Source organism: Thermothielavioides terrestris, chromosome 1 (genome assembly GCF_000226115.1).
Source record: "Thermothielavioides terrestris NRRL 8126 chromosome 1, complete sequence".
NCBI classification, from domain to species: Eukaryota; Fungi; Ascomycota; class Sordariomycetes; order Sordariales; family Chaetomiaceae; genus Thermothielavioides; species Thermothielavioides terrestris.
The window spans coordinates 5703575-5714041 of NC_016457.1; the positions used below are offsets into that span (position 1 = coordinate 5703575).

Sequence of the window (10467 nt, forward strand, 5' to 3'; positions counted from 1 at the left end):
GCTATATATACGCGATAGTGGCCTATATCTACTCTATCCCCTCCTTTAGGTAGTATAGGAACTAGGCGGCGTGACCCTCTAGGGACGCTATAAGCATTGTTAAGATCGTAATAAGCTATATAGGACTTATATCAAACCTATAAAAAAGGTAGTTTAGGCTTACCCTAGTTATAGACAAGTCCCTATTATTAAGCGTAAACTAGTAGGCTAGGAGGTACTTAGGCCAGTTATACTATATAAAGGAGACGAAGATCTAGAGGATTATCTATACTTCTTAGTTAACCTACTCTATACCCTTGTCCGTCTAGGGATAGTAAGAGGTCGATAGGAGCTGTTCTACCCCTATTGCCTTATAAAGCGTAGTCTAGAACCTACTTAGCTAATCTAATCTATAGTTAGTTATAATCTAGGTTGGAAACCTATAAAAGCGCTACTAAACGTCGTAGAACTATAGAATATACTCCTCTACTCTTATCGAATATATAGCCTCGAGCTATATATATTTAGAAAGGTAGTCGGTAATTACTATAAGGTAGCGAAGCGCCTCTTTATTCCTTATAGGGAGGTCGATTATAAAGTTAATAGAGATCTATTTCCAAAATTGGTTAAGAATAGGCAAGGGCTATAAGAGCCTTTGTCGCAACTGTTTAGAGATCTTACTCTAGTAGTACTAATTACAGTTCCTAATAAACTGCTTTGCGTTAGACGATATAAAGTCCTAATAGTAATCCCTCTAAAGCATTTTAAATAGCTTATTATAGCCTAGATACCCCAATATAGTCGAGTTATAGATCTATTAGATAATCGTAGTAGTTAGGGGCTTCTATATAGGGAGCTAGAGCTAGCTATAGAACAAGAGCGCGCTTTATATATTAAAGGAGTAGTCTACAATCTAGGTCTACGCTATATTCGCCTTCTTTAAGAACTTCTAGGCCCTATTACGAACGGCCTAGAGCTGGTAAACGTAGTACTTGTCCCCGATAATACCCTTGTCCTATAGGGCAGCTAGCTACTTGTCCTTGAAGAGCGTCTCCCCTATAGGTAGCCTAGCCTCCTCCTATACACTAGTCTAGTATACCTTAATCGGGGGGAGTAGCTAGGCGATATACTAACTATCCTTAGGCTCGTCCTATTTACACTAAGAGAGTATATTAGGGCGTAAAGCCTAGGACCCTAGTCGATATTTTAGCTTAAAGTTGAATAGGGAAAGTATCTTTGTATATTAGGCCTATTGTTCACTAATTAGACGTAGCTAGAAGAAGTACTTAAGGTTTTTATAATCAGTTAGGATAGTAAAGGGAGCTACTATACTCCGAAGCTCCGTCGACTATACCTTAAAGTAGGAGATAATAGCTAATAGCTCCTTATCGTAGATAGTATAGTTGCGTTTAGTAGAGCTTAGTTTTATAGAGTAGTAAGCTATAGGATAGAGAACCCTGTCCTCTCCCTATTAGGACAAGTATTCGCTAAGCGTTATATTAGAATAGTCTACTTCTATAATCGTCTCCCTCTTAGAATCCTATTAGACAAAGATTAGCTCTGATATAAACGTAGCTTTAAGCGTGTCGAAGGCCTCCTATTCCTCCTTACCCTAGTAGAATAGGATGTTCTTATAAGTAAGGTATATCAATAGGGCTATCTTCTTAGAGAAGTTGGGGATAAAGTCGTAGTAGAAATTTACAAACCTAAGGAAGCTCTATACTCCTTAGACTTTATAGGGTACCTCCTATTCGCGGATAGCCTTAATCTTCTTAAGGTTAGGACGGATATAGACTCCTACCTCTACAATATACCTTAGGTACTTAACTTCTTTTACTACGAATATATATTTCTTAAGGTCTAGGTTAAGACCTATATCCCTTAGTCTTTAGAGAACCTTATATACCTTCTTTATATAGTCCTTCTAGCTCTCGCTAAAGTACACTAAAACATTGTTGAGGTATACCGTTATATAGTCTCCTAGCGTTGGACTAAAAGCGTTGTTAATATATCTCTAGAATATTATAGAGGTACCTACAAGCCTAAAGAAGTAAACTAGCTACTCGAATAGTCTAAACCTTATATAAAACGCTATAAGGTACTTATCCCCCTTAGCTATTTAGATATAGTAGAATATAGTTCTAACGTCTAGCTTCGTAAGCTATTTAGCCCTAGCTAGGGACTAAAGAGTCTCTTTAATTAAAGGGAGCGGGTACTAGTCCTATTTAGTAATCTTATTCAAAGCTCGATAGTCTATATAAAACCTCTATCCTCCTCCTAGCTTCTTTATAAGGAGGACTAGGGTAGCTACTAATAAAGAACTTACTTGAATCTACCCTTTATCTATTAGGTCTACAACCTACTTCTAAATCTCTAGGAGATAGTCCCTTAGTATATTGTATAAGGGGCCCTAAAGGAGCTTAGGAGGCTTTTTGTCTAGGCTCGTCTTAAGGTGGATATAATAGTCGGCTTCCCCCTAATAGGGAGGTAGGCCGTTCGCCTTTTCCTTGTCGAAGAGGTTAGCGAAGTTATATAGCTCCTTTAGCAAAGCGACTTTCGGGTCTAGTTCGTCCCTAAACTAGGAGATAGTCGCTCCTAGAATAGTAGTTATCTTATAAATACTAGTAACAAGGAACATATCCTAGGCCCTTTTAAACTTCTTCCTCTATACTCTATAGGCTAGGCCTATAAATACCACGCCTATAATTAGGGTAGTATTAGTTTCCTTTCGATATAAGGAGCACTTATATATCTATAGCCCCCTTTATAAATTAACAATAAGGACCCTATTAGCAAAGTCTAGTGTAATCCTACAATAGTTTATCTAAAGGAGCCCTAGTATAACGTTATAGGCTAGCCCTAGGACTATATAGAACGTAGTAGCGCTTATCTACCTATCGATATCTATTATAATATAGGCGATATATATAATCTTCTTTATAATTTGTACCTCTTTAATAGTAACGCCTAGGATATAGAGAGTTAATAAGCTTACCTACTTAATCCCTAACCTCTAATATACTCTTTTGCTAATAGCTCTATAACTCTAGTATCTACTATCTACTTATATATTTATAAAACTAGAGGAGTTTAGGAAAACTAGGATAAAAAAGGGCAGCTCGTCTATTCTCTCTCTAATCTCTACGAACTCGTTTTATAAGTGGTTAGGTCCTTTTAGCCCCTATATAAGACTTTGTATAGGGGCTACTCTTTTCCCTCCTCCTCTTTAGAGGATAAGTCCTCCTCTACCTAGTCCTTAGCCTCTAGCTTATTAATATCGACCTAAGGAGCTAGCCTCTTAGCTAGGGCAAAGGGATAGATGGCTATAAAGTAACCTTAGTGCCTATAATGAATATAGACTCTAGCCTACTAATGTACTATATATACTTTGTCGTTTACCTACTTTGCCTATAGCGCGTCTATACTACGTTTCCCTCCTTTCTACTACTACTTCTCTCTATAACCCTAGTTGGCTCTCCCCCAAGTAGGGGCAATGTAAATTGTATTAATCCTAGTTATTAGTATATCTCCTTCTATATCCTTCTCTACGTCTATATTAGGCCTAGGCTATTTGCCCCTAGGCCACTACTATTATTCCTTTAGAAAAAGGGCCTTTAAATTAGTAGCGATCTTATAGTACCTTTCGACTATCGTAGTATAGTCGTCCTATAGAACCCCCTACCTAACCGCGATATACCTCAACTTTAGAGAAAGGTATTGTTGTAGCTTAGTAAACTATAGCTCGTTAGTCTACTTAAGCCCCTTAGCCTTCGATAGCTTCGCTTTAAAGCAAATAAAGAAGAAGGAGAATAGCTTATTGTCTCTTTAACAGAGTAAGTCCAACTTCGTTAAGGCTATAACCTACTTATAGAGGTCTATATAGATCGTCCTAAGGTACCTAAGGAATATATATAGGTTATAATTGTTAAAAGGGCCCCTAGACTTATAGTAGGCTACAACTTTGGACTAGACCCCCTAGCTAAGGTTCCTTTAAACAAATACCTACTATTTACAAGGGCCTCTAATAAAGTCCTAGTCTACCTCTAAGATATACACTATTATAGCTCTCTAGGTAGCGAAGAGCTCCTTTTTACTATCGAAGGGCTATCCTACTAGGAGGCGCTTCCGCTATGTCCTAGGGGCTGCTAGAACTGTAGCGTCGGCTATCGGAGCTAAGGTGTTAGCTACTATAGGGACGTTCGTAGTATAAGCTATAGTAGTCTAGGCTATATAGAGCTCTTCGATAGTCGCGTTTTAACGGGCTATCGTCTTCTATAGGAGCTAGAGGTGCTTACGGACCTAATCTAGGTTTAGGACTTACAAAGCGCTAGGGTTGTTTATATTGGTGTCTAGTCCGCTCGTTGCTAGCGTCGATACCCCCGATATACTGTTCTTGTCTATACCTAGAAGTAGGAGTCGCTCTATTAGCGCGAAGGTAGTTGAAATATAATGTACTAGCCTTATAGCGTCTGTAGATAAGCGTACAATGTTCTATTCAACTACCTTAAGGAGAGAAAAGGAGAAGTATAGGTTATAGCCCTTGCGTATAGAGTTTTCAGGGGCTCGTATATATAGGGCTCGGGCTAATATTATTCTAGGCGCAAGGCGGGCCCGCCATAGGCCTGCAACGAGCCTAGCACGGGACCGCTATAGATCCTAGGCGTAGCCCTATATACCTAGCCCAGGTATAGCCCGGTCTGTAACAGACTACTCTATATATAGCTAGTATCTAGTATTTAGGTCTAGACTACTCTCTATAATATAGAACGTTTAAGAAGAGTATAAAGGTTAAGTAGTTAATTTATAAGTTTAATATAGTTTTCTTTAAATTAAAGAACCTTTCCTCTTACTTTTATACTCTCTAACCTTTATAGAGCTTTATAGGCTTAGTAATAGTAAATATAGTTGTTTATAAGGATAATGCGAGGTTATATATATTATATACGCCTTAAGAGAGAGAAGATACTAAGGAGCTCTAGTATAAGAGATCTAGATATCTAGGTTAGAGAGCTCTTTAGGCATTGATATAATGTCACACGCAACTGTGGCAAGGGCACCCATGACCGCACCGTAGTCAGAGGTGACGAGCGTTCCCCTTAAAAAAGGAACCTCGCCCACAACTCTTTTGTAGAGACGAGACTACATTAATATACTTTTGTGATATATACTAGTGTTTAGGAGTGCCGCCTCATTAGTTGACAAGACTGAGAGGCATTGATCTTTCTTACCCTCTTACGTTTACCGCTAGATGGTCACCAAGGGCTATCTATATATAACAAGTAGTGCCTACTAACGATTTGGACCTGTTTGCTTCCTGTCGAGGGGAGCTAAGTTCGACTTAGAAAACATTACAAGTTACGTTTAATAAGTTGTATAGAGCGGCGCCTAAGGTAGATAACGCTCCTTTATAAGGGAATAAGCTTTAGGAGACATATTATATAACGAACTAGTTCACTTCGCTAATACCGTCAACCTAGCCCTAGATACCCTAAAGGCGTTAGGAACTAGACGAAGTTAAGCCTTATAAACGCAAACGTTTGTAGGGACGCCTAGCAGATACTTAAGTTTATTAAGGACTTTGGAGTTACCTACGACGTCTAGTAGATTACCGACATTAGCTTATAAGACCTTAAATACCTAGAAGCTACAATATCCTTCGAGATAGCACTAGAAGGAGACGACTATATATAACGCTACGCCTAAGAACTATATATCTTAGAATATCCTCTTTCTTAGATACTTGACAACTATATTCCATATACTTATCTTATATCTATTAAGTACAAAGTTTAGGTAGTAGTTAGTAAATACCTTATCCTAGACCCTAGGATCAAAGACGCTACCTCAGAGACTAAGGACTTAACCTAAGAGACGTTAGAGACCTTAGTACTAAAGAGTTAGGGACTATAGGAGACTCCGAAACCTTAGAGGACCAACGATTAGCAATTAGGACTAGCTATACCGTTAGAAACATTAGTAAAGACTAGATATAATCCGATTAAGAACTAGCTATCAACTCTATTAAGCTTAGCCTTCTAGAAGTAACTAGAGCTTTAGGATACGCTAACTATTCCTTAATAAGGATATAAAACCTATATCACTAGTAGCTACAATCTTAGTAGACGCTACTAAAAGCTATTAAAAGGATTATAGGATCCGCCGCCTTAGAACCGATAGCCTAAAGAGGAAGACTTATTATCTCTAATAGCTTAGCTAATTAGCGCCTTCGACTAGGTTCCTTAGCCGCTACTATAGACGCTAAGCTAGCTATCCTAGCACTTATCCGAGCTTCCTAGACTAGATATAGTTATCTATAACCTTAGAATAGAATATATAGATAGTTCAGTCGATTCTAATGTCTCCTCGCTATTCTAAGAGATACTAAGCCTACTATGCGGATAGCAGCCGCTTTAAGAGGGACCCTCTAGACAGATAGCTAGATCTACTAGACAAGCGACAACCGCTATAGACACCTAAGCTACGTTTGCTATATAGGACCTCCTCACTTAGATAGCTAGAATAATGGAGAACCTAAACATTATAATTAAAAGGGCGAATAGGGCTATAGCTAGAGGAGACCGTTAGGCTAAAACCGACGATAGAAGCGTTATATCTTTGTAGGTACCTATATCTACGTTAAAATAGAAGATTTAGGATACTAGTCTCTTTTAGCTAGATATAGAGAACGACTCTAAGGAACCTTAGGACCTGTAGTACGACAAGCAGCAGCTATACTATAGGGACGTCAACCTTTAGGTTTAGCAAGTAGACTAGGTCATTAGGTACTACTTAGCAAGAGAAGAGACCCTATATATAGAGATATAGACTCTACTCCAAGGTTTAGCACTATAATAGTATAAATAGCAGCTCTCTACTATAGAGAAAGTAGCATTGACTATATCTACGAAAGTATAGACTAAATACTTAAAGAAAGAGTTTAGTATTAAGAAATATAAAGCAGAGAAATAGTTGAACAAAAACTAGTATACTATAAAGGACAACTATAAAGATAAACTAGTTAAGAAATTCGCTATAGAATACTTTAAATATATATATATCTAGGGAGACACTATTGAGGAGTAACGTTTAATACGTCTATATAATAGCCTTTATTCTAAACTTCGCTAGCTTTGCCCCGAATTAGATACGACGACGGAGATAGGTATATTCCTCAACATCGTTGATACTAAAGTATATATTATTAGAGACAAGCTCCGATAGGACGTTGCTAAGGGCTATATCATTAGCTATAGCTACATTGCCAACAATATAGATATAGAGTATAACAAAGATGGATAAAGAGATGGTTAGGAGGACAGTGGAGCCTTCTAGATAGGAAAAGGTAGAAGAGGATATCGCGACTATTAGAGGAGAGATAGGGACAGACCCTAGTGGACTGGAAGTAACTGGCGTAGAGATAGCGACTAAGTACAACTATTTAGTGATTGAAATTTCTATAGTGTAACTAGACAAGGAAGAGGATACCAATTGTTCAACGATTATAGAGGAGGACTTAGACTATTCAACGGCTTAAGAAAAGGCGATAATAGCAACTAGAGCAAACGACTTCAATAGCTCCAACGGATTTATATATATATATATAAGAAGCAGTTCGAAGACAGTATATTTATATACTATAGCGAGATTATAAGTAATAGGAGATAACAAGGATATTAATCTTTACTATAAAATGCTAGAAAAGGTTAGGTATATTCTTGTCAACGAATATAACACCGAAGCTAAGGATAAAGAATTAGAAGACGAGGAGGCTAACAGTTTTTACTACGTATATTATATATCCTACTAGCCTAGACTAATCTAGAACAAACCACTATAATAGCTCTTGTAGATTTAGCAATGCACTGCCTATAGTAGAGTCTTTATAATACGTTGCAAGCTTTTTAAGTATATAGTAGATAATAGCGACGAAGACAAGTGTAAACCTATATAGCCTTAGACAGACCACTAGCGCAACCTTAGTGACAACAAAGACGATTTTAAAGGTAAGGCAATAAACTTCACGCTAACTAAAGGACAGATTATAGAAGTATAGCTATATATACCGCTACTAAAGGCGTTAGATAAGTAAGCTATATACCTTATAATCAACATTAGTGCGAATCTAGGCGAACTAGGCACTAAGGTTTGCTTCGATATAGGTAGCAATACCAACCTCGTTAACAAGGAGTTTATCTCTAAATAGGCTAAATACCTACGTTAGATTGATATAAAGCCGTACTTCGTTAAGGGCGTTGGAGCCTATACTAAAGTTAAGAAATAGGTCGAGTTCGACTTCTATATCTAAGGAATCGCCTATAGTACCAATATAGAAGGTCACTTTACTATAATAGCCAACGTTATTAAAGGTTTAGGAGCAAAACTATTGATTAGAACTAACTTTATACTTTATAATAGAGTAAAGATTGACCTTAATATATCAACCTATTACTTCTAGTCAGTCTATAATATAAAGGTAAAAGTATATATAGAGCGAAGAAGGACAATACGAAAGGTGAAAGCTATAAACACTATAATAGTTGTACCTATAACAGAACACTTGATCGAGACTACGTTTAAGCCTATAGACGCTAATGACTATAATATAGATAACTAGAAATATAAGCTCTACTTCGCTTTATACGTCAAAGGCGTACTAGATACTATTATAGATACGAAGAGCGTATACTAGGCTATTGTATAGAATAACACTACTCGTCCAATCACTATTGTTAAAGGACAGTGTATTAGACACCTCCTTTAGTATAGCCCAGAGGAGGACATCTAGGCAATGGTATAGAACCTTATATAGTAGACCTAGGACAACGTTGTAGAAGACAAATGTATATAGATGACGACGACTAAGCAATAGGAGCTAAGTGGTAAGGAGCTAGTAACAGAGACGCTAATAGAGGATAAGTATAAGCCGCCTACCAAATAGGAATTCTATATACTATCCTATAGTATTGAGAAGCTAGACAATATCTTATATATTAAGTTAGTAGTAGGGGTGAGCATTTATAGTAGGGACAAATAGTATATAGAAGAAATGAAGGTACTGCTAGACAAATATAACGTTTTCTGTAACTATAGTATTGTCCCTATACTAGAGGAGTAGAAGATAAGAATCCTACTTGTCGACAGATAGTAGAACTAGCTTAAACCTATTTAGATCTACCTACTAAGCACTAAGGACTAAGCCATTGTCGACGAAGAATATAATAAACTATATATATAAGAGAAGATAGACTTTATAGACTAGCTAACTCTTATCGCTTGCCTAGTTTTTGTAGTCTACTATACAGTTGCTAGAAAGACGAAAGGCAGAGCTATTGTAGACCTCTAGCCCCTAAATGCATTAGTAGTACCAGATATATACCCATTATTTGACTAAGACGATATTATAAATATAATAATAGGCAATATAGTCTTTACAGTATTCGACGCTTCTAGATTTTTCTTCTAGCTTCTAGTCGTAGAAGAACACTGTAACTATATAGTGGTTATTAGTCCTAGAGGTTTAGAACGTTTAAACGTTGTACTAATAGGGTTTAAAAACTTACTAGCGTTTATATAGCGCTTTATAGACCGCTTATTCTATAAGCACAAGCACTTTGTATACACCTATATCGACGATATTATCATTGCTAGCAAAGATATAGAGGAGTACCTCAAGTACATTAAGATAGTTCTTAACATCTTAGATAAGGTATATATTTACATTTCTATAGAAAAATCCTTTGTGGCCTACCTATCAGTGAGACTCCTTGGTTATATAGTCAATAGCGAAGGAATAGCTAAGATAGATGATAGAATCACTGTATTTAAGAAGCTTAAGTTCCCTAACACCTTAGAAGCCTTAGAGCAGTACCTAGGTATAGCCGGATAGCTATATAAAGGCATCCTATAGTATATAGCGAAGGTATAGCCCTTGCAGGACTATAAAATCAAGCTCCTCGCCTAAGGGAGAGTGAGTAGGGACCTTCCTATCGCCAAGTCGAAGAACGCTAGGAAGGCATTTACCTTAAACGCTAAATTCGAGCCTACGCTAATAGAACTAGAGTCTTTTAGGCTATTGTAGGAACACCTATATAAACAGTACTTCCTATACTATTATTGTCCTAATAAGCTGCTATTTATTAAGCTTGATATAAGCGGCAAGGGATATAGAGCAATTGTCTTTCAACTTTATAGCGAATAGGACGGTATTAGTATCCCTAGCTAGGATATTCTAAGTAGCGAGATTTAGCCTATTATATTCCTGTCTCGACTGACCTCCAATGTAGAAAGGAAGTATAGGAGTATAGAAATAGAAGTCGCCACTGTTGTATAGGTAGTTAAGAAGCTTTGGAAAATAGTATAGTTAAACCAACACCTAGTGAATATCCTAATAAACTATATAGCAACTAGAGGTATTGTGAAATATATATCTCTCGCTACTATAGACCTTATAAAAGCCAACCTAAAGCTCGCCAATGCTATAAACTAGCT

At 37.1% G+C, this 10467-nt stretch overlaps 1 protein-coding gene across 1 annotated transcript; it reads left to right on the forward strand.

Annotated features, from left to right (window-relative positions):
- Positions 1-9592: 9592 nt before the first annotated feature.
- Positions 9593-9865, forward strand: THITE_2042885 (uncharacterized protein; the record flags this gene model as incomplete). Its single annotated transcript, XM_003649938.1, has 1 exon — positions 9593-9865. A coding segment is annotated over one exon (273 nt), but the record flags the coding sequence as incomplete, so codon positions are not given.
- Between the last annotated feature and the right edge of the window lie 602 nt (positions 9866-10467).